We start from the raw sequence: 27597 nt of genomic DNA on the forward strand, positions 1-27597 counted from the left end.
CTTCCTATACTTTTAAAAGGTTGTCATATCTGTATATAGTTTATATATACATATATGATGCTGGTGTCATCCCCCGCCCACCCAAGTGTTGGTCAGCTTATTGCTGACAAAACAAAAAACTGGTTTCTCCCCCTGACGCACAGGCTAGGAACCTGAGGCAGCTGTTAATGAAGCAACCATGGCCTACAAAGAAAGAATGTGTACAAACACAGAAAGACATTAAGACACACACACACTCACTCACTCACACATTTATAATCACCTCTGCTCTCTTTTGAGGTGTCGCTTTCTCTTTAAATGCACATTCACACTTGAAAAGGGGAAAAATAAGACTCAAGACAACAGTTAAAAGTACGATACCAACAACAGGTCACGCTACTTCAAAAAGGGGGGTTTTCATCAGCACTAGGAGATAGAAATACATACACATTGGCAAGGAACAATGAAAAAATGAGGTTGTATGGGCTGTGACACAGTGTTGGATCTTGTCATTACATGGTGGCTTATGGGCTCGATTTATGTAAAAAACTTGAACATCAGTTTTTAGACACAGTAAAATTGTATAATCAAATTGTTAGAAACCCATTAGCTTTGTTATTAAAAGATGAGAAGATTGATACCAGACACGGCTATTCAGTAAACATGAAGCTTCTGTTGTATGCCGGTCAGCTTAGCTTAGCTTAGCATAAGGCCTGAAAGCAAGTAAAACAGCTTGCCAGGCTTTGTCCAGCTGTGACAAAATCACCCTACAAACAGCTTTAAAGCTCATTAATGAAACATTTTGTATTTGCCTTTAATGTGTACAAAAAGTCTGCTTTGGAGTGGATTGTATTAACTTTTTCAGCTTTATGCGAGGCAAAGCTAGCAGCTTAAGAAATGTACTGTGCAGACATTTGAGTGGTTATCAGCTCTCAAATATCAACAAAAAAGCTATTCCTTTAAAGAGTTGGTCTTGTTTCTATTAAATGAAAATTGGTGGTGCTTTTGTAGTATCGCAAAAATTGTAAGAAATGTGTAGACATTTTTGATTTTCGAGTCAACATAAATGTTTTTAACTGGTAAACTATGTTCTGTGTGCCACTTCCCTGATAACCAAAGTGTGTTTTTAATCATATAGTAAAGTAAATGTCCAGCCTGGACAATGAGCTACTTTGTGCATGTGTTTAAGTACTTGATCCCTCTCAGGGACTAGAGCTGGCAGAGTCTCCAAGCAGGATAACAAAGAGAATCTGATTGGATCAGGTGCGGAGCCGGTACAGCGGCAGGGTGCACTCGGCTGTCAGGTGAAATATCTGTCAGGACTTGCTAATGTCCACTGTCAGGTCAGCTGGGGACAAGCTGCAGAGGACAGTCACTGTACAGCACACTACAAAGTAGAAACAAGCCTTTAGGGAATGAAAGAAATAACCAAAATATATCAGATTTGGAGATCTTTGAAATCATGAGGTTTCTCAAAAGGGAAATGTAATGTCATTCTTATAAACTGAAACCTGGAGTAGATCTTTGAGTACCAAAGAGCTGTGCTGTGTATGGTTCGTACAGTAAATCTTTAAGCACCATACCCTTTCATTAAAGACCTAATTGAAAATATCTGCTTCAGTACCGGCCTAGCAGCGTTTTGCTGCACATTTGGTATCTCTTAATATTTCCTGTCACAGTTTTCAAAATAAGGGTTTGAGCACATTTATCACACATTTCATTGGAACATTTAATTGCTTATCTTTATGATGTATGTTGATTTTTTTTCCAAAAAGTAATGATATTAGATGCACAGGAAAGAAAAAGATAGAAAATCTTAATTTCAATATAAATATCTAAATATACAGTATACCCCATTATCTGACAACCTGTCATGCTTCTACTACAGTATAATCATTCTTGGAAAAGGAAAAGACAAAATGAAAAGGCTAGCTCTCACTAGCTTCAAATACTTGCCATTACTTTAAACATTTGTGCCATGTGAGCAGCTGGAAGCTGAGAAAGCAGCAGCCAATGAGATGGTTTCACTGTGGCTTTAAAGTGACAGGCTGTCACTATCCAGTCAAACTACAAAATGACAAACTACAGGCTGATCTGAAGGGACAGAATGCATAAAAAATATTTAAAAACAGACAACGGTGCATCTCAATGAAACAATCAAATAAAAAGACATGATATGATTGGACCCTGAGATCCCGCCAAATCCCCCTCCCCCTAGGTTTAATCCCGCCCCTTGCAATATTACATAAGAGAAAAAACAAACAGAATCACAGGTAGAAAAGAAAAGACAACGAAAAAAGGGACAGGAAAAAATGTCCGTCACTAAATCTTTAAAGGTCATCTTCATTCACACAGAATTTTTTAATCAAGCTTTTTATATAGTATATATATATTTTTTAGCATCAATAATTTCATCTTTAATAGTTAGTTAAACAATAAAAGATCTGACGATGGGAAGGGAGGATGGAGGACTTACATACAACTGGACACACAAATGAGCGCCTAAAGAGAAAGAGATGACGGTGGTGAAATGACGAGTGGAAGGGAAGAAAAGCGTCTTCTAAAAGAAGATTTCAGAGCGCTAGCTAATGGCGAAGTTAATGTTACCATTATTGTTGTTTAGCTTGAATAAATAAGAAGACTGCCAAAAGCTCAGGGAAAAAGCCACGCCCCTCCACCCCTCAGCTCATTGGAACTCTTCCTGTCCCCCCCTCCCAGATTTAAAGCAGGCGTGTTAACTATTCTGTCCATCTTTCCTCATGTTCTCCCCTCCTCCTCCTCCTCTCCCTCCAATTCTGTGCCACTCATGGAGTCTCTGTATTCTTCAGTCCCACTCCAACACCAGTTTAATACCTTTAGGAGAAAAAGAAAAAGCAAGAATGTTAGAATGACAGCTGCTGCTAATGATAACATAATGCTGCAACAATAGCTTTACTCTTAATGACTTTATGGACCCAGACTACAAGAGTCTACAGCCATGTTAGCAGCAAAATGCCAACAATGCTAACAATGACAATGCTACAATGCAGATGTTTAGCAGGTTTAATATTCATCTTCTACAGCATTTCAGTTTAGCATGTTTAGCATGCCAACATAGGCTCAATAGCGATAAACACAAGTTACAGCTAAGGCTCATGGGAGTGGCCTAACTAAAGCAGGTTTTTGGTTTTGATGCTGGATAGTTACCCCAGATCTGCAAAACACTCACAAGGTTTTTATGCATTGGTTCTTCATTGTGCGCGGTGTTTGTCGCTCTTTACATTACAGAACACAATAACAAATTCGGTCCAGGGAAGTCTGCAGTAGATTAATAGGTTAAACTTAAGACTTAAAAAAAAAAAACCTGACCTGCTTTTTGAACAAAACAGTTTTCTTCCTTTCTAACCTTGCACCTTATGTGCTTAAGCTGGGAGTGAACCAAAACTATGTGATATGGTATTTTACATGTTACAAACAAGCTGAAAACATTGTTACAAATCTCTCTTGTATCCCCTCAACTAGGGATCCACAATATTATCGGCACGTTGTCGGTATCGGCCGATACTGGCTTTAACCCTCCTGTTATGTTGCGGGTCAAACTGACTCTTTTAAAACGTCTATTTTAGGTAATATTTGCCTTCCAAACCAGCCAAATGCAGCATAAAAATCTTGGCAGCATGTGACAGAAGAGGAGTCGTGTTAATTTATCAACTTCATAAAAAATAAAAAAATTCAAAATGTAAAATAAAATAAACAAAAATCTATGTCATGTAAAACTATTGTATTTATATTTAGGGCTTTCCAATGTACATTAAAAAAGTTTTATCAGTAATTTTAATGAAAAACGAGTGAGTTATCCTCATTGAACCATGATCTGTGAAAATCAAAGTGCACTAAATCTTGATTTAAATGGTTAGTAATGGAGTTCAAAATTAGATTTAAAACAATGTTTATTTGGGATTTTTTGGGGTCCTGATTTGGATAATTGAATATGCCCCGGGTCAAATTGACCTAGGAACATTATTGCTGTTCCAGAGAAAGAACATAACAGGAGGGTTAAAATGAACTACCGCCGATATAATTAACCAACAAAATAATGGGCTGCTGCACACATGTTGGGCTCATGTTTGAAGTTAAATTTGAATTTAAGCAGCAGTCTGTAAGCTACATCTAGCTGACTAATTTAGGCACATTTACTGTCAGAGAGTAAACCATTTTATTTAATTTGGGTTTAATTGCTGTACAGTTTCACTTGTCACATGTTCCCTGTGAACAGAGGTTAGGTTTACTTACTATGTCAAATGTGAAATTGGCCAAATTTGCCCTGATTGTGGGTATTGCTATGATTGTCTCAGGGAGAGCATCATCCAAGTTTTAAGTAGGATGTATCTTTTTGTATGAATTTTGTTTGAAAGCAATTGTCATAAATAAATATGCAGTTGTAAGTATTAAGTATTTTTCTTATTTTGCACAAGAAATTAATATTATATCGGATATCGGTAAAAAACCCAATATCGTGCATCCCTACCCTCAACAATATTCTCATTCTCCTTCCATTCCTATTTCTCTAAAAAATACAATATCAGGCAAACCGGTAGTAGTAGTTACGGACCTGCCTTGTTAAAGACAATCCCAAAGCTCTTACTGCTGGTCAGAGGATCGAGGAGAGAGGAGGGAAATATGAGGAGCAATAAGGGAGGATACAGAGCAGCCTTCATAGAAGTCATTTTACTGGCAGACACACCTCCTAATGAATATCACTCACTGATTGGATGCTGCAGTGGATCAGACTTCATTGAAACTTCACCAGAAAAGAGAAAAGAAGCACCTTCAAACAGAAACTAAGGGAGGTTTCTAGGTTTCCATAGAGTCTGTATTTGAAAACCTTTGATAAAAATGTGTTTGGAACCAGAATTAAATATTAGCAAGAACAAGTATCACTTCTATTTAGGGTTGCAAAATTCTGGGAATTTTCAAAGTTGGAAACTTTCCATGAGAATTAACGTGAATAAACCAGGAATTTACTAAATTGAAGATTGGCACTTAATAAGGAACTTAAATATAGTTCGGGAAAATATATTTTAACATAATCCTGACTAAAACAACCAGCTTTGATGCAAGTACAGTGGAATATCTATGCTATTCCTCAATCACATGCACATAGCACACTGCTTACTGCAGGGCTATTGAGACCACGCCCCCTACATGCACTGTGCATTCCTCCATCACATGCACAGATGATTGCTAGAATCCTGCAGAGGCTAGGCTTGAGAAGCTTGAGGGAAGATGCTTTTTTATTTGCATGTTGAATGGGACTTTTTTTGAGGGAGAGGGGGTCTTTTCTTTTAACATTTTGAATGGGGCTTTGTTGGGATTGCATTTTTGTTAATTTTTTAATGGGTTGGGTCGGGGGGATGAGTAATATTTAACTCAACATTCATGTTTTTGTTCTTCAATGAAAGAATTGATTGTTCAATAAAATATTAAACACTTGATAAAGTACTACTTACAAATACATCTGTTTTAACTGTATTATTTTGGATGGATGTCTGCTTATAACAAAACAAATATTGATGCTTGGATATGATACCTTCCCAGTTAATTCCCATAAATTCCCATAATTTCCATTTTTGAATATTTCCAAAATTCCCCAGCTTAACTTCCCATGGAAATTTACCGGACATTTTCCACCCCTTTGTAACCCTACTTCTATTTAATATATTTTCTTATTGACCATCTAAAAAAATAATTTGTCATGAAGTTTAATATTATTCTGATGTTAATACTTCTGTGATTTCTCCTGGTAGATTTTTATTATGAAGAGAATTAAAAGTCTTAAGAGTAGGAGTCTGTCTGCTAGCTGTTAAAGCTGACATGTTATGTCTCTTAACATATTTCCTTGTTCCTTCTCTCCTTCGCCTCATTTCTTTACGTAGCCCTTGTGCATTTCTGGTGAGAGGTACTGGGACGCAAATAAAAAGGCGCAAGATTGGGATGCATGGAGAAGTAAGACGCAGCAGCTTATTGTTCTCCTTACATTTAGGAGTGGAAGGAGAACGTCAAAACATAGTAAAATAACACATTTTGACCTGACACAAATATAAGAACAGTACAGAGATGAAATGCAGCATTTAACTTAAACTGACTGCCACCACTGCTCATGTATAATGATAAAGGGGCTAAAAGGAAATTCTTGGCTTTTCTCTTTCAACATTTTTCTTGGAATGCTAGTGTCTGTAAACATCCAAAGGCTGTAAGTTGGAGGAAGACCCACCACTCTGTAACACCAATATTTATGAAAAGACTAAAACTCAAAGGCTGTTGTTTGAAGTGTTTTCATACCTATAGTAGTTTGGCTTAAAGGGCCCGTTCTTGTTCAAGCCCAGATACTTGGCCTGCTCATCACTCAGCTCTGTGAGATGTGCATCGAATGTAGGGAGATGTAGACTGGCCACATACTCATCTGGAGGAAAAGAAGAGAGGGAGAACATGTTGGCATTCAGAGAGCAAAGTTGTAGATGATTAATCATTCAAGAAGTACCAAGGCAGCTTTAAGATTTACCACAACCCCATTTTTCTTTCCCCTGCACTGCCGTCTATCTTTATCTTCCTCCCCTTCTGCTTCCTCCCCTCATCCTTCTGTCTTTCCTTATCTCAGCTTCTCCTTCCTTTTCTGTCTCCAATATCTTCCTGTCAGCATGTGCTGTGGCAGCGTCAGTGTGACCTACATTTAGCTCTGTGTTTATCTTTTCTATATACGCGCTCTGCTCTCTCGCACCAAGGGGAAAAAACTGAGAAATGAGACAGGCCACGCTGCAGACAAGCTGTGGGCTGTGCACTTGCACACATGCAGTATGAGCACGGACACACTTAATCTAGTCTACTGTGAATGATACACTATCCAGGGAGGCGACCCTGGACCGAACAAATGATAGCAACTGTGTTATCTATGGTGGTAAATGTAATATGCCTGCGGGCTCTCTGCTGGGGCAAAAACAAACGCAGTAATTACTTCCTGTCCATCTCTTTGCTTGGTGGCAACTTAAGTACCAAACAAGCCTATAATTTCATCACTCCATCTGTTTTTGCTGACCCAATGCTTTTGTTTTCTTTTGTGTATTCTTGCATTAAGCAGTCTGTTCAAACTTTCTTCCCCTCTAAAAAGGACAGGAATCTTACCCATCTTTTTAGGCAGCAGGTAAACATCCTGTTTGTAGCGTCCCTCTGGAGCATTGTACAGCTCTATCAGCGCCAGCGCCTGGGGGAAAACACAAGTTTTAGACACAAACACACACACGCATGCACTTCTTGTTTGTTGTTTTTAAGTGTCACATACTGGAACAAAGCGAAAGTGAAACACAACATAAAAGGAAAAAAGAACATGGCTAATAATAAATATTGATTCTCTGTTTTACTTGGGTTGTGGCGGTGATGGAGAGCACAAAAGTGGGCACAGTGGAACAGCTGAGGTTCAGCAGACGACCCTGCAGAGAGGAGAAAAAATGAAAGGTAAGAGTTCAGCTGGTAAAAACAAACTTTAGGGATACTGGTGGCCTAGCAGTCTACTGGCCCTTTTCGATTACACAGTTCCAGCCCTACTTGACTCGACTCAGCTTGGTTTGGGTACCTTTTCCACCAGCCCCAGTGCAGACTCACGGTGGGCGGGGTCGTCATAACACAGCTGCGTGAAACTGCGTTCACGTCATATTGAAGGTGACACAAACACAACAATCACAAACAATGGAGGACATAGAGGCAATGGTTTACTTGCTGCCAAGTCTGTGGCTTTTTGTCGCAGGCCGAGTGAGAGAGGAGAAACCACGGAGAAACTTTGCGTGCAGACATTGTACAGTACTGTTGTCGTTTTTAAAAAAATGGCGAGTGTGATTCCTGTGTTGGGAGTCGCGCTCATGACTCTTCGGTGACGACATTCTCTGACCAATCAGTGGCCGTCACCGAAGAGTCATGTTTTAGTATCTGCTCAGCTCGCTTGGAAGCAGAGCAGAGCAGGTACAAAAAACTGGTATCTGACATGAGGTACTGCACCCGTGGAAAGGCAACACAAACCGAGTAGAGTCAGTTCAAGTAGAGTAGGGCTGAGACGGGCCGGTGGAAAAGGGCCATAAGCGCCCCATGTACAGAGGCTACAGCCCTTGACGCAGAGTTCGCCAGTTTGACTCCTGGCCATGACTTTTTTATTTTTGATTTTGTTTCCTGTAATGTAAATTTGTGTATGTATATATATATATATATATATATCTGTGCGGTGTCCTTGAGTGCAGAGAAAGGCTCCTTTAAATAAAATGTATTATTATTATTATTATTTATTTCCTGCATGTCTTCCCCCACTCTCTACTCCCCACATTTCCTGTCTCTCTTCAGCTATCCTATAAACTGAAGGCATAAAAAGCCCAAAAATATAACTTAAAAAAACAAAAAAAAAAACACTTTAGATGAGGGGGGGGGGGGGGGTTAGGAATATGGAGTTGAATTGACATCATTTAGGTGCAAGAAAATAAAAATCTGAAGTTCCACTTAATTGAATTCAAATGTTAAAGTTCCTGGGGAAACTTTGGTGGAACTTTCTGTGTCCATTTTAGCGCCCCCTTTGGATAAAGCAGTACCTCTTTGCTGATGATGACCTGTTTTCTGATGATAAATCTCCACCTGCTAACTTTTTTTACAATCAAACTCTACATAGACTCTTTATTTTTCAGTATAACAGTGAGGATGAGGATTATTTCCAAACAATAGCTCACTTCATCTGACACCTGCCCAGAGGCAAAAGGTTACAAACATAAAAAAACCCACTGTTGGTCTTGTTTGCTTGTGTAGGTCACAGAGAGGCATCAATAGTAATTTCAGTCTGGAATGTTATATGCAGCCGTTCCCTCTCTCATCTTCAGTCTGACTGTCAAGTCTTGCAGCTGTCTGAGATGCTGCATTGCAGTGAGGTTAATTGGGAGCTTCCAAGTGTAGCAGAAATTAGGGGGTTAGTATGTAAAGCTGAAACACTGCAGTGAGGAGGAAAGGAGACAAAGAAAGGCTAAAAACAAAATGTAGCAGGATTAAAACTTGTAGAAAAAAATGTCTCAATCAAATCTCTTACATAGTCTTGTGAGATGAACTAGAAGGAGGATTTAGTTTGCAGTTCTATTACTCTACATGCCAGAGTGTCTTGACTGAACTTGATATGATTTTCTATGAATAAATGCAGGAGTGTGTAGTATTACACTGGAAGAGAAAAGCAAGCAGTTCTGTAAACTCTTTATCTCAGAGATGCTGAAACATGAAATCGAGTTGAAGTCTTTTCCTTGGACTAAATCACTTTTTTTGGAACGCAACTCTGTTTTGACTCATGTGTGTTGGAACACAGAGTGATGATGGAGGCGGCAGAGGTGAGGATTGAGGATCTCAACTACTGATGTGGTTGAAATGTGCTCAAGATCAAACAGCAGTAGAGACGCAGGCGTTGATGGGCTGCCAGGTCGTCTGTCTGGCCCTGTCAGTGTGCTCTGATTCTCACACGAACCCAGCCTCAACCTGCAGTGTACCTCAGTCTAAACCTCAGTCTGCATTACATTTTCTTTATTCTTTAAATTATATTTTCAGGCTTTGTATTCCTTTTTAGGGTTTTGGAGCGTGTATTAAATGTGCCTTTCTTCCGTTTAACTTTACCGTGTCACTTCAGGTATGGGCTGAAATATAAGCTGTATAAAAGATGCTTTTTGGAACTCCAACTCCAATTGGTGTCTCCGACCCAACAAGGACTTTAAAGATCTTCTCCTTAAGGTGCATTTCGACCAAGATTTCCGGGGTCTTTTAGTCCCCCGAAATACTTAACCCTTAGGTTCCCCTGCCCCCATTGTTTTCTGCGTTTCAACAGGGGGCTGAAGTCCCAGGTAGATTGTGCAAATCAGGCCAGTGACATATGGAGAAAAAAATTCTATTAAATAATATTTTGAAATCTTAATAAAAAACTAAACTAGTATTCATTCCCAGGAACTCCCTCTGTGTTTCAACAACTGTGTAAACTCCCAAAACACTGTAGCGTTCAACCGAAAGTCCCAGGACCTTTGAAAAGTACTACCCCTCAAGCAGGGGCTTTTCAAGGGGAGATTAACTACCCTTGAACTAAATTTAGACCCTGGTTCCTCCAATCGAAACGCATGTAGTTCAGGGGGTAAAGTCCCTAGTTCCGAGGTGAAGTTCCTGCGGTTGAAAAACACCTTTATATATGTTTTGTCCAAGCTCTCTGTTTAAGAGGGTGTGTCAGTGTGATCCAGTCTTATTTGTTCCTACCTCAGCCAGCAGCACTATCCTCTTGCCGTCAGGCCAGATGACGTGGTCCACCTGGGAACGAACTCTCTCCCAGGTCAGCTCCGGAGTCCGCAGGCTCGCCTACAGGATGACATCACCAGAAATGATCTACTGTGTTTTTACTGTTCCTCTTTTTTCTACATTTATATTCCTGCAGAGACGTTGCCGGCGTCTCATCACAGTTGACGTCTCAGTTGACTCAGTTTGCTCGGCCTATTCCAGGACTGAAGAACTTTTAAAAAGTGAGTCACAACTTCTTCCTTCCTTTAATACTCATTCAGTGCTTAAAATATTCCTTCCATTCCTTGTGTATTATTTTCTAGTCCTTGCACTTCTGTTCTTCTGTTTGGTGAGGTGAAAGCAAGGAGACGTCATGATCCTGATCCGTGCATATCTGACTTGCCTGAATTTTAAAGCTGCATTCAATCTAACTTTCATTAAGAATAAGTACTGACGGTTGAGGAGAAAGAGCTCCTCTTGGTTTTAAGACTCACTGTTATGGTTTGAAGGCTATTTAGAGTCTGATGTGTTTTATGGATTAGTCCTTTCAATGCAACCCCAATAACTCTGACTGATCTGTCAGTTACCATGGCACCTCTGAAAAGCCTAACCTTGGGAAGTGATTGTTCAAACAGAGCGACATTAAACATGCTGTCACGTGTAATCAGCAGCTCTCTGGTTCTGAAAGGCAGTCTTTATTATGCTAAGGGCTTCTATTGTGACTCTTGGTTTCCTCTCTGGTGTATTGCTCTTTTCAAAAGAGGAAAAGGTGATCTACTTCAGGCTTGAAACCCTATTTTAATACAACTTTGTGAATCGTGTTGCTGCTACAGATGGGTGGATATGTGTCACTGACCACATCGATCTCAGTGTTGGAGTGTCCCATATTGCAGACGATGCAACCGTTCTTCATCCGGTCCAGGTTCTCTCTGACCACCACGTTCTTGTTGCCTGATGGAGGGAGAAGAGGGAGAAGATCAACCCGGTTAGATTATTCAAACTCACTGTACACAGGTCTATCCATAGGACGGCTCCAACTCATCCAGAACACAGCAGCAAGAATCCTGACACATACAAGAAAACATGACCATATCACCCCGGTTCTCAAAACACTTCACTGGCTCCCCGTTGAATACAGAATCCACTTCAAAATCCTACTATTAGTCCATAAAGCACTCAATGGTTCAGCTCCCCAGTACATCTCTGACATGCTCACAGTGTATAACCCGACCAGGATCCTTAGGTCAACAGGTGAAAGTCTTTTAAATGTACCCAGAGTCAAATCAAGGTCCGGTGAAGGAAGGGGCCTTTAGTTACTGGAACAAACTGCCTGCTGACCTCAGGTCCATAACAAAAAGACTGAAAACATATTTATTTTCTGAAGTGTATGAATGATATGATGACTGTTGTGACTGGATGCATGTGCAGCAACAATTGCTGTGTGTTTGATTGCTGTGTCTGATGTATGTTGGGTGTATCTATTGTTTTTCTGTTCTTATTTATTCTATTTGGAAAATGTTTTAAATTCTACATGTAAAGCACATTGAACTTACGTGTAATGAAATGTGCTTTATAAATAAAATTGCTGCTGCTATTGCTAAGAGAAAAGAGAGATAAGAACCAGAGGGGAAAAAAAGAAGAAACAAAATGACAGATGAAAGGCAAGTTTAAGACTGACTGGTTGCAGGGAATCTCAGGACGGACTCTGCATCCATTTAATTACGTCTTATCTTTCTTTAAGCTTGGTTAATTAAGTCTGAAATTATGATTCAATGAGTGTTCCTCCTGTCTGTGTGTGTCTCTAACTTTGTGCAAAACTTCCTTTACAATAAGTCCTAAAGTTTACATTTGACATTTGTGAAGGATGGAGGGAAGTTATATTACCCATTTTAAAATAGTACAGCAGTGTTTCCCAGACAGACTTTGCCACAACTATCTGTCTGTCTGTCTGTCTGTCTGTCTGTCTGTCTGTCTGTCTGTCTGTCTGTCTGTCTGTCTGTCTGTCTGTCTGTCTGTCTCTGTCTGTCTGTCTGTCTGTCTGTCTGTCTATCTATCTATCTATCTATCTACCAAGTACTAACATTGTCAACATTTCACTCTTTTAACACTTTTGCTTTTGTAATACCTTATGTTAAATAATCTAGCCTGCAAAAAAAGTCAAAAGAAAACATTCTTCATGTGACCACTATATCTGATTCTCTTGATTCAAATAAAAATGCCATGAACGCAAAATATAGGTCTGCATTGCACTATTACGACGGTCCCTGAATGCACCTGCAGTAACAGGCGCTCTGGACCACGGCACTCTTTGATGACAAGGAGTTGACCAAACTTACTAAATGTGTCTGATGTATCATCAAACTGGATTAAATCAAGCTCTAGATGCAGAGCTTTTTACGGTGAGAGCGGCAAAGACGTCAAATATTAAACAGACGTCCCCCGGTTGTGTTTTTGTCACTAACGCACACCGGGGGTTAAAAATCCTCAATGAAGAGGAGACTAGTTCACACAGCACACCTGCTGCAGGTAGAGACCAAGCTAACACTGCGCCCCCCCAATAATAACTCAGCCAGTGACAGGAACGCATTGCTTTAATTTCTTAAGATTAGATGCACAGCGGGGAAAATATGAACTCTTAATGTCCGACGGTCCTTCTTAAGTTTTCATCTGAGTTTGTATTATCAGTGATGCACTTAAGCTCGTCATAGTCTCGTCGGGGACAATGTCGGACGTGTTACCACGATGCCAAGAGGTAATTTAGATTTGCATGTAATGTCTATCTAACCTTAAAAAAAATGTACGTCTCTATTGAAACCATTAGCTTATGTGCCCCAAAACTGTGGAATTCTCTTCCCTCCACCATCCGATTCTCCCCCTCTGTCGAGACGTTTAAAAGTCATCTTAAAACGCACTTTTATTCATTAAATTTTAACTGCCCCTAACCACACTGGTTCAGATACTCACTGCACTGTTAATTGTATTTCTTGTCATCACTGCTGTTATTATTACTGTTAATTTCATTTTTAATGATATTGCTCTCTTACCACTCTTCTTTCCCTCTTTCTTCCTTTGTTTGTATGTTTCTATTTCATTTTCTCTTTGTTTTCCTCATTTTCTGTTGTAAAGCACTTTGGATCAACTGTGTTGTGTGTAAAGTGCTATATAAATAAAGTTGATTTGATTTGGTTTGATTTGACTTATGGGCTAAATATCAACAACAACTGATGGATGATTTGGTTGCACACACTTTACAGGATGTGCATTGGGGATTTTGCATAGAAAGGGCTGAACAGATACAGTTTGTTCAAATAAACCCAGTTATTGAAGGACGCTGAAGTTTCACAGTTCTTGTGGGAGTTATTTTCCTTCATGATGACAGAGCTGCAAGTTAAACAGCAATAATGTTCTATTGTGTATGTGGATAAAGTTTTCAAGTTCTGGATCTGATTAACCTGCCTCAAAGCAATAAGCTGTGCTGTCTGAGGCTAACGTCGTATTGTATTTTGGTAATAAACACTAACAGCTGAAGGGGCGCTGGTGGCCTAGCGGTCTAAGCGCCCGTAAATACAAAGGCTATAGTCCTCATCGCAGAGGTCGCCGGTTCGACTCTCGGCCGTGATCATTTCCTGCATGTCTTCCCCCACTCTCTGCTCCCCACGTTTCCTGTCTCTCGTGTTTAAATGTTTTTTATTGAGGTAGCAATAATAAAACAATCAATGTTACAGATATGTTCCTCCTTTTCAATTAAATGAAGAAAAACAAAAATAACAAACTAACATACAAGTCAACAGATGTAGTGAGTAACACTAAAAGAAAAACAACAACAACAACATAGAGGAAAAATAATACTCAAAACCACCCACCCCTCCCGACCTCCACCATACCCACCCACCCTGTCGGGACTGTACTTCCTGCCACTCCAAAGGAGGCCATTAATGTTATGTCGTAATTAGTTAAGTTTTTTTTTTTTTATACATTCAATATATTGAAGAAGGGGAACCTAAGTCTTGACATATTGCCCTAGATTGTTTGAAAGTGAGAGCCGAATTCTCTTCATATGAGAGTTTTCGTTTCCTGTCTCTCTTCAGCTGTCCTATCTAATAAAGGCAAACAAGTCCAAAAAAATACAACTTAAAAAACAAACAAACAACACTAACAGCTGACATGGCTCACTGCTGTCAACGATGTTGAGTTCAAGCTCGACACAAACATTCTCATCACGTATTTCACTCTCTCTCTCTCTTGCTCTCTGATTACCTGCAGAGCGTGAGTCAGATGCTACTTGCAGCACATATGTGTGGGGGAGAGAGTGAGGGGAGAACATTCCCCAGTTTATCGACCACAGATGGTGACAATATATACAGATAAATGTGAACATGATTGGCGAATATAACCGGGCATGCTGCCAAGGCAGAGTCTGAGTGTGTGTAACACTGACTTCTGGAAGTAAAACCTACTCACAGCTCCATTAAGGTAAAATGACTTTTTGCAGAATGGTGACAGACTGAGGGATCGTCTACATTGAGCAGCAAAGAAAACTATCTTTCCTTTTTGTTTCTTTTATAATCTTCTGCTGTAATGACCTTATTCTAAATGTATGAACCCCTTTATTCATTCACAAGATCAAGCCTTCTGAATTCTGCTGAAAGAGCTCTAATGAATCAATCTTAATGGAGCAACCAGTGCATGATCTTATTAGAACTTATGCTTGTCACATTCTATTTGTTTTACAGCACTTTGTAACGTCATTAGGAAAATCTTCCACGAATCCAATCCTCCCTTTTTTTTCTACCTTATTATCCTCTTATTATTATCTTTTCTGTCCGATTGCGGCCGCCCTAAGGACAGCCTGCTGCCTCAGACCTGCCTGCAGCATTATGCAGCGAGGCAGACGGGCCAGTAATTCTCTGCTCCAATTAAGAGTTCAGGAACAGTCCCTGGCCGCAGAGCTGGGAACTTGATTAGCGACTGTCAGACACTGACGACAGTGACTGAATATCTGTCCAGTCATCCTGAAAGAACACTGACACAATTGTTGGACGGGCTGTCTTGTTTCATGTCTTGCACCTTCCAAATGTATTTATGCACTGTTTGTTGTGGATTATGTCCCGGCACGAAAGCTGACAGGACAAATCCCAGTGCAGCTGCTGAGAGATGATTCGTCAGCAATCAGCTTCAGGGTTTATCATAGAGCTGGGCGACATTGAAAAAGATATTACAAAGATTACATTTTTCATATCAGTCGATATCGATCATTTTCATGATAAATATTAAATCATTCTTTCATATCATTTTAAAGGCAGATTTTTTTTCTCCTAAATGAACGTTAAAGAAACCAGACAGGTCGTTACCTCGTATCAGGGATTTAGTACTCTAGTAAATAGTCAAAATATCTTCAACTTTCTTGTCGAGAATGTTTTCACTCGCTTTTAGCTAGTAGGTTTTGCATTTTCTTCAGTATCGTTTCAGCTGTGTTTACATTCTGCTCCAAACTTCTTTAAGCCTGCCTGCCCATAGACATATAAAGAGTAGACACCACATTGGCTGCTGGGGCGCAAGAAATATGGCCGCCATCTTGGTCCTGTCATCCTACCTATGATCCTACCTGTAAACCAAACTGAAGCAGCAGAGACTTCAAGATGCCCGAGTACTGTGCGGCAAAATACCTATCATACATCACATATATCACATATCAGAATATTCTATTACTGTTAAGCCCACTATGAATATTAAAATACGCCAAACCATGTGTCCTGTATCATACCTACATGTATGACGTTTGCAGAACCCCCCCCCCCGCATGAAAATCAGTTTAGTATTCAGCGAGTTATGATTGATTAATACGCTGACACTTAATTGCGCCTGCCAAACAGATTACACTGAGTGGAGCAGGTGAGCGGACCAAGATGGCGGCCCCACGGCTCGTCAGCGCCAATAGGTAGTAGCGGTCGATAGGTGTCTACTCTTTATATGTCTATGTGCCTACCTCTTACCCTGCGACATGATTGGCTGTTCCATTCAAACTCCTTCTTCTGTTTAATTTGGTTTGGAACTAGCGTTTGAGACATACTAGCGCCCTCTCCATTTCCAGTGTTTGGGGGGTGTAATTACAGGCTTAAATATATCAACGTTTTATTGTACATTTCTTATATTTATATTGGGAAAAATTATATCACAATTATTACCGTTATTGTTTTATCGCCCAGCCCTAGTTTATCATAATTTTGAACAACCATTCACAAAATGAGAGATTTTTCTAAATGTAGAGGACTGGAAAGAGAAGGGGGTGTCAGTTAGGACCGACCTGTGCAGGTGATGACGATGTCCACTTGTCTGATGACTTCGTTCAGTTTCACCAGCCTGAAGCCGTCCATGCTGCGATCAAGAGAGAAAGAGAGCATGAAGCAGGAGACGGATACCATGTCAGCCCAAAGGCTGAAAGCGTAAGATAATGGAAGAGCCTTGTCTTACCACGCCTGCAAGGCACAGATGGGATCGATCTCTGTGACGTAGACGATGGAGCCCATTGCTTTGAGGGCGGCACAGCAGCCTTTTCCCACCTGAGGATGACAGACAGGGTATCATCACTCAAAGAGACAGACAGATTTCATTATGTTAGACAACAAACTAAGATTGAATGTTACAGTTTGGCGAAAGTATAATCTATAAGATATGTGTATACTACTGTGAGGAGTGATTTTTCTATTATAATGTCATTTAAATGCATTCAAAGTCAGCAGCAGTATGTTGTGGTTGGATGTAACAGCTGACCCGAGTTTAAGGGAGATATGATCTGCAACAATGGCTCTAAAAATCACCTTAATGCTGTTGCACTTTTACACAGCCATCTCCTCCTCCATCACTCTCTGGTACACTGCAGCCTCTACTATAAGACAAGATCAGGCTGCAGGGTACCATTCACTATGCAGGGAGGAGGGTGATCGGCTGTATCCTGCCATCCCTACAGGACTTATACACCTCCACGACCCTGAGGCGTGCAGGTGAGATTGCGACGGACCCCTCTCACTCAGGACACAGACTTTTTTTTAAAACCTTCCCCTCAGGCAAGAGGCTGCGGTCCATCAGGACTAAAATGTCATGCTACATGAACAGATTCTTCCCCTCAGCTACAAAGCTGATGAACATGCCCTGGCCCCAACCCTCACCTGACAGAGATCTTTTTAAGGTACTTTGACAGCCAAAGTTCTGCTATTAAAAAGCTTTTAATACATATAAGTCTATTTATTTCTATTTTGACATTTATACATTTCTATTTTTGTCTCTAATTTCATTCTGGTTCATTGTTTTAGCATCAAAACACAAGGACAAATTCCTTGTATGTGTAAAATTAGTTGGCAATAAACCTGACTCGGATTCTTAAAAGCGTTGTCGGTTATCACTGTTTATTATCTGAAGTTTTTTTTTTTTTGCATGTAGCCCATAAATTCGATATCAAACCATGTGCCTTTGTTATCTTTACTTTACAAATGTTGACCTACAAATTTATTTCACTAAACTTTCAGGCTGTACAGACTTTTTAAGACACTTGTGTGACATCATTTGCATAAACTCCCCTTCCTATCCATTGTAGAAATATTCATGTAGTTTCCCCCGGCCTGTATTCCAGCACAGAGGAGCTCTAACATTTGTTCTTTTGTGAACGAGCATGGTGTGGGAGTTTGAACGAGACTGTGCAAATGTCAGCCTTACCTCTCCGTATCCACACACCACCACCTGTTTGCCTCCAAACATGACATCAGTGGTCCTCTTCAGGCTGAGGACACAAACATCAATATTCAATGAAAGCCTTATACTTCAATATTTGTAAGAGGAGAGACGTGAAAGTGCAATTCAGATAAAAATGCTTTATGATGAATTGACTCTGTCACATACCCGTCTAAAATGGACTCCCTGCAGCAGTACAGGTTGTCAAACTTCTGCTTGGTCACGGAGTCGTTGACGTTCATGGCTGGGACACACAGTTTTCCTGCCTTGGATAGCTGGTACAACCTACACACACACACAAAATAAGAAGCTGCTGAATTGGTGTAATCACAGTGATCTGTTCATGGAGGCAACCACTAGATGGCGATGGTACCACAGCAAAAACTGTAAAGTTGGTTTGTAACACTGTAGTGACATTTACTTGAGCACCATCTCATTCAAAAAATCCAAAGCAAAAAAAATAAAATCAGCCTCTCCAAAATCATCGCTGTGGACAAAGAGACAGGGATGTCTGCATGTTGCAATGTCCTACCTGTGCACACCGGTGACGCTCTCCTCTACAATGCCCTTGATCTTCTTGAACATGTTGGGGTATTTTTTGTAGATCCAGTGGGTCAGGTCTCCTCCGTCATCCAGGATCTGAGACAAGGATTGATAGAGACATTGCAAAAAAGTTGAGTCCTTTTCCTTCAGAATGTACAACTAATAAATCTGTTCAACCGCAAAAACAGCTCAAAAAAAGATGTCTTCCAAATATTGAAAATAAAAAAGACTTAAGCATATTTCTAAAAACATATATCATCCTTTACTTCCTCCACATCTGTTGCTTCTTATAGAGATCTAGATGTCTGTTAGAAAGAGCATGTTTGGACCTAAAAAGAGGTCTGTAGGATGCATGTGTAAGCTATCTAGAAAGGAGTTGTGCTACCATGTTTGGTTGCCAGCCCTCCACGTTGACACAGCGATCGATGCACCACCAGAAGTCGTCCTCTGACTCACCCTTCCATGCAAATACACTGAAACCTAGAAAGAGATGGGAAACACTTAATGAGCAGCAGACAGGGAGCAGGAAACAGAACATCTTCAGGAGAGCACGTTGTGAAAGAGGGAGAGAGAAAGAGAGAGCATCTGAATGTTTAAGGCAGGAGAGAAGAAGAGGGCAGGTGTAACACAAAAGGAAACCCCCAGGACAACCTCACCTCCCTCTGCCAGGGCAGCTGCCACTTCATTCTGGGTGGAGTAAATGTTACAGGCGGCCCATCTGCACTGAGCGCCCAGAGCTGACAGAGTCTCCATCAGCACCTGAGAAAGGCGAGAGAGTGGAGACAGATTTTTTTTTTTTAGCAGCTGCCGCCGGAGGGGAACTGCATCATGTTTGGGCTGTGAGTGTGAAAATGTGTGTGTGTGTGTTTTTACTCACAGCAGTCTGGGCAGTGATGTGAGTGCAGCCCACCACCTTGGCACCGGCGAGGGGTTTCTCCCCTTGTGCTCGCTTCCTCAGAGCCATGAGGGCCGGCATCTCTGAAACGACAAAGACGGAGAAATCAGCCGCGTGGTCGCAGAATTCCCAATCATCCACTCCTTCTGAAAACTTCATCCAGCTAATCCCACAATTCATCCAGCTGGAGGAGTTACTGATGCTAAGTGATGTGTGTGAACGTAGCCTGCAGGGTGCAGCTGAGGCTCTCTGTATGTTCTCTGAAGTAATTAGGGAATGATGAGAGGAACGTGTGTTAATGTGTCGGGTTCTTAAATGGTGTTTCTCACTTGAGGTGGCGGGGGACATATGGCCACCCAGCAGTGTGTGAGACAGTCACACACTCTTGTATGACTTTACTGAGGTTTTCTGAGGTCATCATGATGTGTGTGGTGCAATTACTGGTTAAATCCCTAAATGAAAACTCCCTTTTTATATCCAACTTAAGGCGGGTACACATTACAGGATAATGGGGCTGATTTTTGTCCTGATCTCCCCCTTACGATCAAAGCCAGCAAAGGCCCGATTGTCTGATGTTTGCAAACAATATCCTGTCTGATTTTCCTGTGGTGTGGGGCGTGTTGAGAGTGATTTTGTCCGGTCAGAGCCGCTTGAAAGGCCTCAGACGGAGAGATCGTAAATAATGAACATGTTTAATATGTGCGACTAGAAATCCTGTAGTGTGTGGGATGCTCTGAGAGGAGCCGATCACGCACAGTGTGTAATTTCATGTGTACTGGAGCAAAAGCCAATTAAGACGCCAGCTGACTGACAGAAGACAAACAAAAACATTGTGCCGGTGAAAACTCACCGCTGTAGTGCATACAGCCCACATTCCCGCCGTCTCCATGACTTCTTCCATAATCGTTTTTCTTTTTTGTGTTTGTTTTTGGAAAGTAAGAGGCAGAAAGCAATCATCATTGCTTCTCCCTGTTCGTCCGCCATGTTTGTTTACACCAAAGGTCACGTTTTACTACGCGAGATTTGGAATATTGAGCGTGAGGAACCTGATACTCTGTTGAAGAGTTGGTTAGTGTGTGGTGTGCTCTGTACTGCACACCACACACTATGAGATCAGAAGAGAGAGATCTTGTGTGATCTGTCTTTTGTTATCATCGAGTGTGTGGTCTCTAAATGTGTGAAGGTTTGAAGCTCCTCTTAAAGTGACAGTGCTTTGGTTTACCTTGCTCGGCGATCTCGATCTCTCTGCGTCCGAAGTCGGCCTGTTTGATGTTTTTGATGCAGAAGTCTCCGTTGCCCTTGGAGTTCTTCTGCTGTTTGTCCCGAGGAGATGTCTCATCATCAGAGCTGTCCGTATACGACGCCGCTACAGATACAAACACACATAAACAACGGTATCATCAGTCTGTCACATAGGGCCACAAACACTTATCCTAATAGCACTATTTTCCAGACCAGACCAGAAGTCCAGCTGGTCCAATCACAAGTGGACGGCACAGATTTTCCACATCTGGCGAGATCCTGTTTCCAAATGTGTCTCCAGCAAGCACTTGTGATCTGATCCTAATTTCCTTCTTAAGAAGCAAATGAGCACAGAGCCTCATCACTGTCATTAGACTTTGAAACATTAACAGATTATAACAAACCCTGATGCAGCAGAGAGGGCAGAGCTGCACTCTCACACACACACACACACACACACACACACACACACACACACACACACACACACACACACACACACACACACACACACACACACACACACACACACACACACACACACACACACACACACACACACACACACACACACACACACACACTGTGTATGCAGCAGAGAAGGGTGTGATCATGTACTGAAGTGATGAATTCACAGCAGACTGGAGTGTCTGTTTACAGAGAAGAAACCACATTATGTCCCATGACTGAGCTGCATTAATAAAAAATAATAACCAATTGTGGTTCAGCTCTCAGCACGCCGTTCACAGCACGTGCAGGAATTGATGACACATTATGTCAGGGTGTGCACTTTACTATAATGATGAACAGCTTGCATGCGTCATCTCCTGATTGTGTCAATTACAGCACATCAAGACGTAGCTCATGTATCAAATGTATGAATGTCATCTGAATGCGCTGTACCGGTCTGTCGTGGTGAAGAGGGAGCTGAGCCAGAAGGCAAAGCTCTCAACTTACCAGTCAATCTACGTTCCAACCCTCACCTATGGTCATGAGCTGTGGGTAGTGACCGAAAGAACAAGATCGCGAATACAAGCGGCCGAATTGAGCCTTCTCCGCAGGGTGGCTGGGTTCAGCCTTAGTGAGAGGGTCAGGAGCTCAGACATCCGGGAGAGGCTCAAAGTAGAGGAGCCAGATGAGGTGGTTCCGGCATCTGGTCAGGATGCCTCCCGGACGTTTCCCTGGGGAGGTGTTCTGGGCATGTTCGTCTGGGAGGAGGCCACGGGGAAGGCCCAGGACACGCTGGCGAGATTATATCTCTCAGCTGGCCTGGGAACGCCTTGGTATCCTCCAAGAAGAGCTGGTGGAAGTGGCTGGGGAGAGGAGTGTCTGGACTTCCCTGCTGAGACTGCTGCCCCCACGACTCGGACAAGCGGAGGGAGCTGGATGGATGGGTGGGTGGGTGGGTGGATGGATGGATGGATGGATGGATGGATGGATGGATGGATGGATGGATGGATGGATGGATGTGACAAATAGGGGTGAGAATTGATAAGATTTTATCAATGTCAATGCTATTGTCGATTCTGCTTATCAATCCAATTCCTTATCAATTCTCCTAACAATTCCAGAGTATTTTACCTAGATATTTCACCCGCTATCGGTGCCTCATTTTCGGCCGCTTGAATCCGGACGTGGCCCCAGGAGCCTGGAGGAAAAAACTATGAATTTGGAGAAGAAAAATGTTTTTCCTCCAGGGGTCATCGCAGAGGTATTTTACCCGCTCTTCGTGCCTCTTTTTCGGGCGAGTGCGACAAGTAGTGACCGCGATGTGACGTCATGCTGGGAAATGAATCGTTAAGAAGAATCGATAACATTTGAGGTGTACAACTCCGATTGAAATGATCAATTGGAACTGGTTCTAAGTCGGATCCGGTTTTTGATTTCCACCCCTAGTGACAAAGCATGACAAACACTGCTCTTCTCCTTTATAAGTCATCAGTGTCTAAAGTGTTTATTATAAACTCTGATAATCTTTCTTTGACCACATCTCTGACTCGTGCTGTCTAGACCTCTTTCCTAATCACTGCTGGATTGTCAGTGATGCATTGAAAAAGTCCTTTACAGAACAAATACAGACACTATATATCTATATTTTCAAGCACACACCACTGTAATACATTAACTGCCAGCTATGACCCTTTGCTGGATGTCTTGCCCCACTCTTTATAGTTAGGACAGCTGAAGAGAGGCAGGAAGCGGAGGCAAAAATGTCTTAAAACACAAATTAAAACAAACAAAGAAATGTCATGGTGCAAAGGAGATACATTTTATTAAAGAGACACTTCAACCTATATTACTATTTGTGCAACAAACTGCTACCAGAACTGTAAGTGGTGAGACAACCAAACGTATAGCGTTCCAGATGCTTGACGAATCCCTCAAAATGTTCTACATTTAGGGGGAGAACTGTCTTTCAGAAGTGCAACAACAGGATTTCACTGAAGTGTTTAATGAAATAACTGGGCTTTAAGATTGTCCAGTCAGCTAGTGGATCATCGCCACAGGTCAACACTGGGGGATCAGTGGGTTCAGCAGGCTTTTGGGAATCAACACATGCCTCTGTAAATCTGCAGTCTGCAGAGGGATCAAACGCAGGAATCGTTTTTGCGCAGACAGCCTCCAGCCAGAGTTGATGCACTGATGGGATGTTTCTCGGTTCAGCCCGGGACACCTTACCAGCCGAGTCTAAGATGATGCGCCCTGACATGCAGCCGCCTCGGCGCCACCAAGACAAAACATCACAGCCTCAATGTCAGTGTGTTTACTACACGCACATGAATCCGTCTCCTAATCCTTCCTCTCTTCAGTCTCCCTTCGCTCTGTACTCAGAATTCATCGAATTCCTCTGATTTCTGTTTGGAACTGCGACTGGGTTGAATCAAGACAACAGTACAACATTTCTGGTAAACGATTCAACCTTTCAACTTCAGCTTGAGGGTTTAAATATGAGCAAGACAGAAAGCAAAGCTGCTGCTTTGTATGATAATTCTCTTCTCGGGTGAAGATGAAGCATCCAGTTGGTGCATCAAACAGATCAGTGTTAAAGCTAAAAAATGATGCAGGTAAGATCAAATAGAGGCTTATATCTACCATTGAATCAAAAAGATTGAGAGCCATCACTTAAGATGTTAATTAATCAAGCGCTAAACAAGGGTTCAAATTGAAAATATATATTAAAAGTGGGCGAGGAAAAAAACCCAACTCCAATTCCACAAAAGTTGGGATGTTGTATAAAATGTTAAATGTTAATTAAAACAGATTATGATTGCCTGTAAATTATTTAAACCCTCTGTTTCATCAAAAATAGTACAAAGACAACATAGTGAAAATGTTATTGTTTTATGAATGATACGTGCTCATTTTAATATGACACCAAAAATCTTTAAAAAAAATTAGGACAAGGATAATAATAAAAAAACGAAAAATTTGTGTTACGCAAATAAAAAAATCCCCTGAAGGAAAATCTCCTAACTCTTTAAGTTAATTTGCAACAAGTTAGTAACATGACTTGGTCTAAAAAGAGCTTTCCAGAGAGGCAGAGTCTCTAAGACGTAAGGGGAAGAAGTTCACTCTGTGTAAAGTCAGAATAAAGTTCCTTAGTGTGCAAATTACAAAGAACTATTTACAGTAGATAATGTCATTAAACGATTCAGAGCATCTGTAGAAATCTATTTATAAAATGGACAAGGCTCAAAACCAATACTGGATAGCTGTCGTCTCTGGGTCCTCAAGCAGCATGGCATTGAAAAACAGACATGGCTCTGTAGTGGAAATCTCTGCATGGGCTCAAAATCACTCCCAAAAAACCACTGTCAGTCGCTGCATCCACAAATGCAGGTTTTAACTGTATCATGCAAACAGAAAACCACATGATCATGATCCAGAATCACAGGCTACTTGTCTGGGCCCAAGCCTATTTAAAGGCACTATGAGGAGTTTTTAACTGGCTGAGAAACGGACTGAAACTGTTACTGATGCATCATTATGACCCTCTAAAGCAAACAAGACCATCCACAACAACACCGATACCTCCTCTGTTGTCATTTTTAATGCCTGAAACTGTTCTGAGGGGGTAGGTGTCAGAACAGATGATTGACATCTCGCTCTAGAGACACCCTTTTTTTGGCTGTTTTCATGGCAAATAATCACATTGTGTGATGAATATAAATGGTAAAAGACAACACTATGAGGTTATTGTCTGAAGACATTCATTTTGTATTTGCAGGAGAAGAGATAAGAGGTATCACTTTGTCCACAAGGGGGCGCCAGAATCGATACACCAGAAGTTCCTCACAGCAGCTTTAATATGGACTGAGGTGAAATGAAAAACTGTCCTTTGGTCCGACAATTTGAGAGTATTTTCAGAAATAATCAATATCAATTAATTTCTGTAATCCTCCATTCATTATATAATACATACTTGTATAAGTAAGGCATTTAAAAAAGACACTTTCAATTGCTGGTTGTTCAAAGTGCTATGAATACAAAAGTGTTGCCTTTCCTTAGCCATGGTTTAAAGGTTTGATAATGCAGAACAAAACACCATTTACCCTGGTTTCTTTAATGTGAAGAAAAGTACACATTTTGCCAACCCTAAAATTTTAATTCTACACTGCATCATTGTTAATTGATTATCAAGCTGTTGACAAAAACCTTTCACACCAACAGATCCACTCCAGCCTCTTCACCAATAGAAAAAATGCCAGATGGTAAACAAAGACCAGGTTTGTTTTAACCAGTACAAAAAAGATACCTCACATAGAGGTATGATTACACCACTGTGTGATAAAAACAGTCCTGCTTACAGTTTAAAGCAGCATACTTATTAAGGAAATGCCTCCATGTCTGGCACTAGCACTGCGTGTTTCCTCTGTTTCAGGCTGACTCACTACACAGGGGCTGCCTTCTACCTTCCTCCTGAGCAGGTGCACGGTGCCAATCTCACTCCTACCACTATCAGAATGACCGTGGACCAGGACCAGATGGGATTGGGTATCTTGCCAGCGCTGTTACAATACTGAAGTTAAAGAACACGCTGTACTGTGCCAGGAAGGGAGAGGAACAAAAAAAAAAAGAAAAAAGGTAGTAATCCGTGCGCCACTTCTTCTGAAACCTATCATCCGTACAGACAGGAGGAAAGGGAGGGAGGGGGAATGTGAGTGAAGGAGATCCTTGGGGTCATGAGAGTGGAAGCACTGATACTTTGAGGGTTCTGGGCTAAAGCCAAGGAAGTATTCTGGTAAAGGAAATATAGGGCTTTTTTTAATAATCTCAAATCAGAACCAAAACACTTTGAGTATTGTCTAAAAAATATAGACAGCTTTAAAGCACAGTTAACATTTCACACAGCTGAAGCCTAATATTTAGTCTTATAACTAAGAAACATTGAACAGTTGATAGATTTCAAAAATACTAATCAAATGGTAAAAAGCCATAGCTCTCCTGTTTTGTATCGTGTGGTAAAAATTATGAAAAAATACCAAAAGGTATTCTCCTTCTTGTATTATTCATTTAAACTTCTGCCTTTTAAAAATCACCTCCAACAGTAAGCTCAAGTGCCGATTCCGTGTGACTTATGACTTACTTACAGTGAAACTGAGACCTAGCAGAAACAATTTGACGGACACTCTTCAGCTGAAATGGGACACTGGGAGGTAGTTCCATCAGTGAGAAATGTAATGAATCAAATATGACAACATTCCTTGGCCACCATTGGACGAGAACATTTTTGTGTGAGTTTGAATGCTGTTTTTTTCTATGCTTTTGGTATGAATACACTATGTAATATCTTTACCTCACACCTGATTTACCCTACATGCAAAATCTGTAATACAATTACTAGGAATGCACCGATCAGATCCTGGTATCGGATATCGGCTAGATTGGACTCAAAAAGCTAGATCCGATACCGGTGACATAGGGCCGATATATAGTGCCGATCCATATGGCTCTATTGATCTATTCATCTCAGATCTATGCTTTTCCGTGTTTACAACAGCCATGTGAGTCTCCTACGTTATCAGCACCGGCCGGTTTGTGCATTTTTGCCCGGTGGAGCATGATGGACGATAACTACAGAGACTCTGCAGTTTAGGTGCACGCAACTCCGCCGGAAACTTGCAATATGTGCAGCGGTAATGTTTCGACGGATGGCATTCGCGCTTAAAATATAATGGGAGCCCAAAGGAAGAAGTTTACATGAGCTGCAGCATACTGCAAAGAAGGAGGAAACCTTCTATTAATGGATTCAAAGTGTGAAAAAACGGACAGGTTATTGGATTTAATTGTTCCAGATCCTTTAAATCAAGGGATTCCAGGGATGGTTTAGCACTTGGAACCCAGGTACAGTTCTCCATCAAGTCAGAAAAACCTGAAGTTGCCAAAACATGACTCTACCCTCACATTAAGGAATAGAGATTGTTAAATCAATACCAGGATCGGATCGGCTAGTATCGGTATCGGCAGATACCAAAGCCCAGGTATTGATATCGGGACCTAAAAAGTAGGATCAGTGCATCCCTAACAATTACCTTAAGCCCCGTTTCCACCATGTGGTTCAATTCGGTTCGTCTCGGTACAGCACGCATTTTGTGGCGTTTCCATCGACTAAAACCGGGACAGGTCCCCAAATTATCGAGCCGTACCGTCCCACTTTTTGGTACCCTTCTGTTGGGGTGCAAGACATACCGATCCAACTCCAGAAGGTGGAGCTAGAAACACTGGAGTTGTTGATTGGTCAAAAGAATCGTCACTTCCCGTGCGACAGCGGTAATGAAGAACAACACATAACCCTGCCATGTTTAAATCTCCAGTGGACTTCGGGAAGATAACTTTTTTTGTTTGGAAAATGGCGTCAAGAAACAACGTTCCATGGTCGACCGCGGAGGTGCAGACTGTCCTCGCGTTTTTCT

At 41.2% G+C, this 27597-nt stretch overlaps 1 protein-coding gene across 1 annotated transcript in view; it reads right to left on the reverse strand.

Annotated features, from left to right (window-relative positions):
- Positions 1–1446: 1446 nt before the first annotated feature.
- ahcyl2b (adenosylhomocysteinase like 2b) overlaps positions 1447–27597 on the reverse strand; it is a 77823-nt gene continuing 51672 nt past the window's right edge. The window contains exons 3-17 of the mRNA XM_034673305.1: positions 20664–20807; positions 19424–19524; positions 19203–19305; positions 18932–19026; positions 18536–18642; positions 18172–18288; positions 17989–18052; positions 16750–16838; positions 16583–16653; positions 11135–11229; positions 10261–10359; positions 7374–7442; positions 7138–7216; positions 6301–6421; positions 1447–2832 (exon numbers count right to left, since the gene is read on the reverse strand). Coding sequence (XP_034529196.1) covers positions 2826–2832; positions 6301–6421; positions 7138–7216; positions 7374–7442; positions 10261–10359; positions 11135–11229; positions 16583–16653; positions 16750–16838; positions 17989–18052; positions 18172–18288; positions 18536–18642; positions 18932–19026; positions 19203–19305; positions 19424–19524; positions 20664–20807 — 1361 coding nt within the window. The 3' untranslated portion in view covers positions 1447–2825. The remainder of the gene's footprint in view (positions 2833–6300; positions 6422–7137; positions 7217–7373; positions 7443–10260; positions 10360–11134; positions 11230–16582; positions 16654–16749; positions 16839–17988; positions 18053–18171; positions 18289–18535; positions 18643–18931; positions 19027–19202; positions 19306–19423; positions 19525–20663; positions 20808–27597) is intronic.

Source organism: Notolabrus celidotus, chromosome 21 (assembly GCF_009762535.1).
Source record: "Notolabrus celidotus isolate fNotCel1 chromosome 21, fNotCel1.pri, whole genome shotgun sequence".
Taxonomy (NCBI): domain Eukaryota; kingdom Metazoa; phylum Chordata; class Actinopteri; order Labriformes; family Labridae; genus Notolabrus; species Notolabrus celidotus.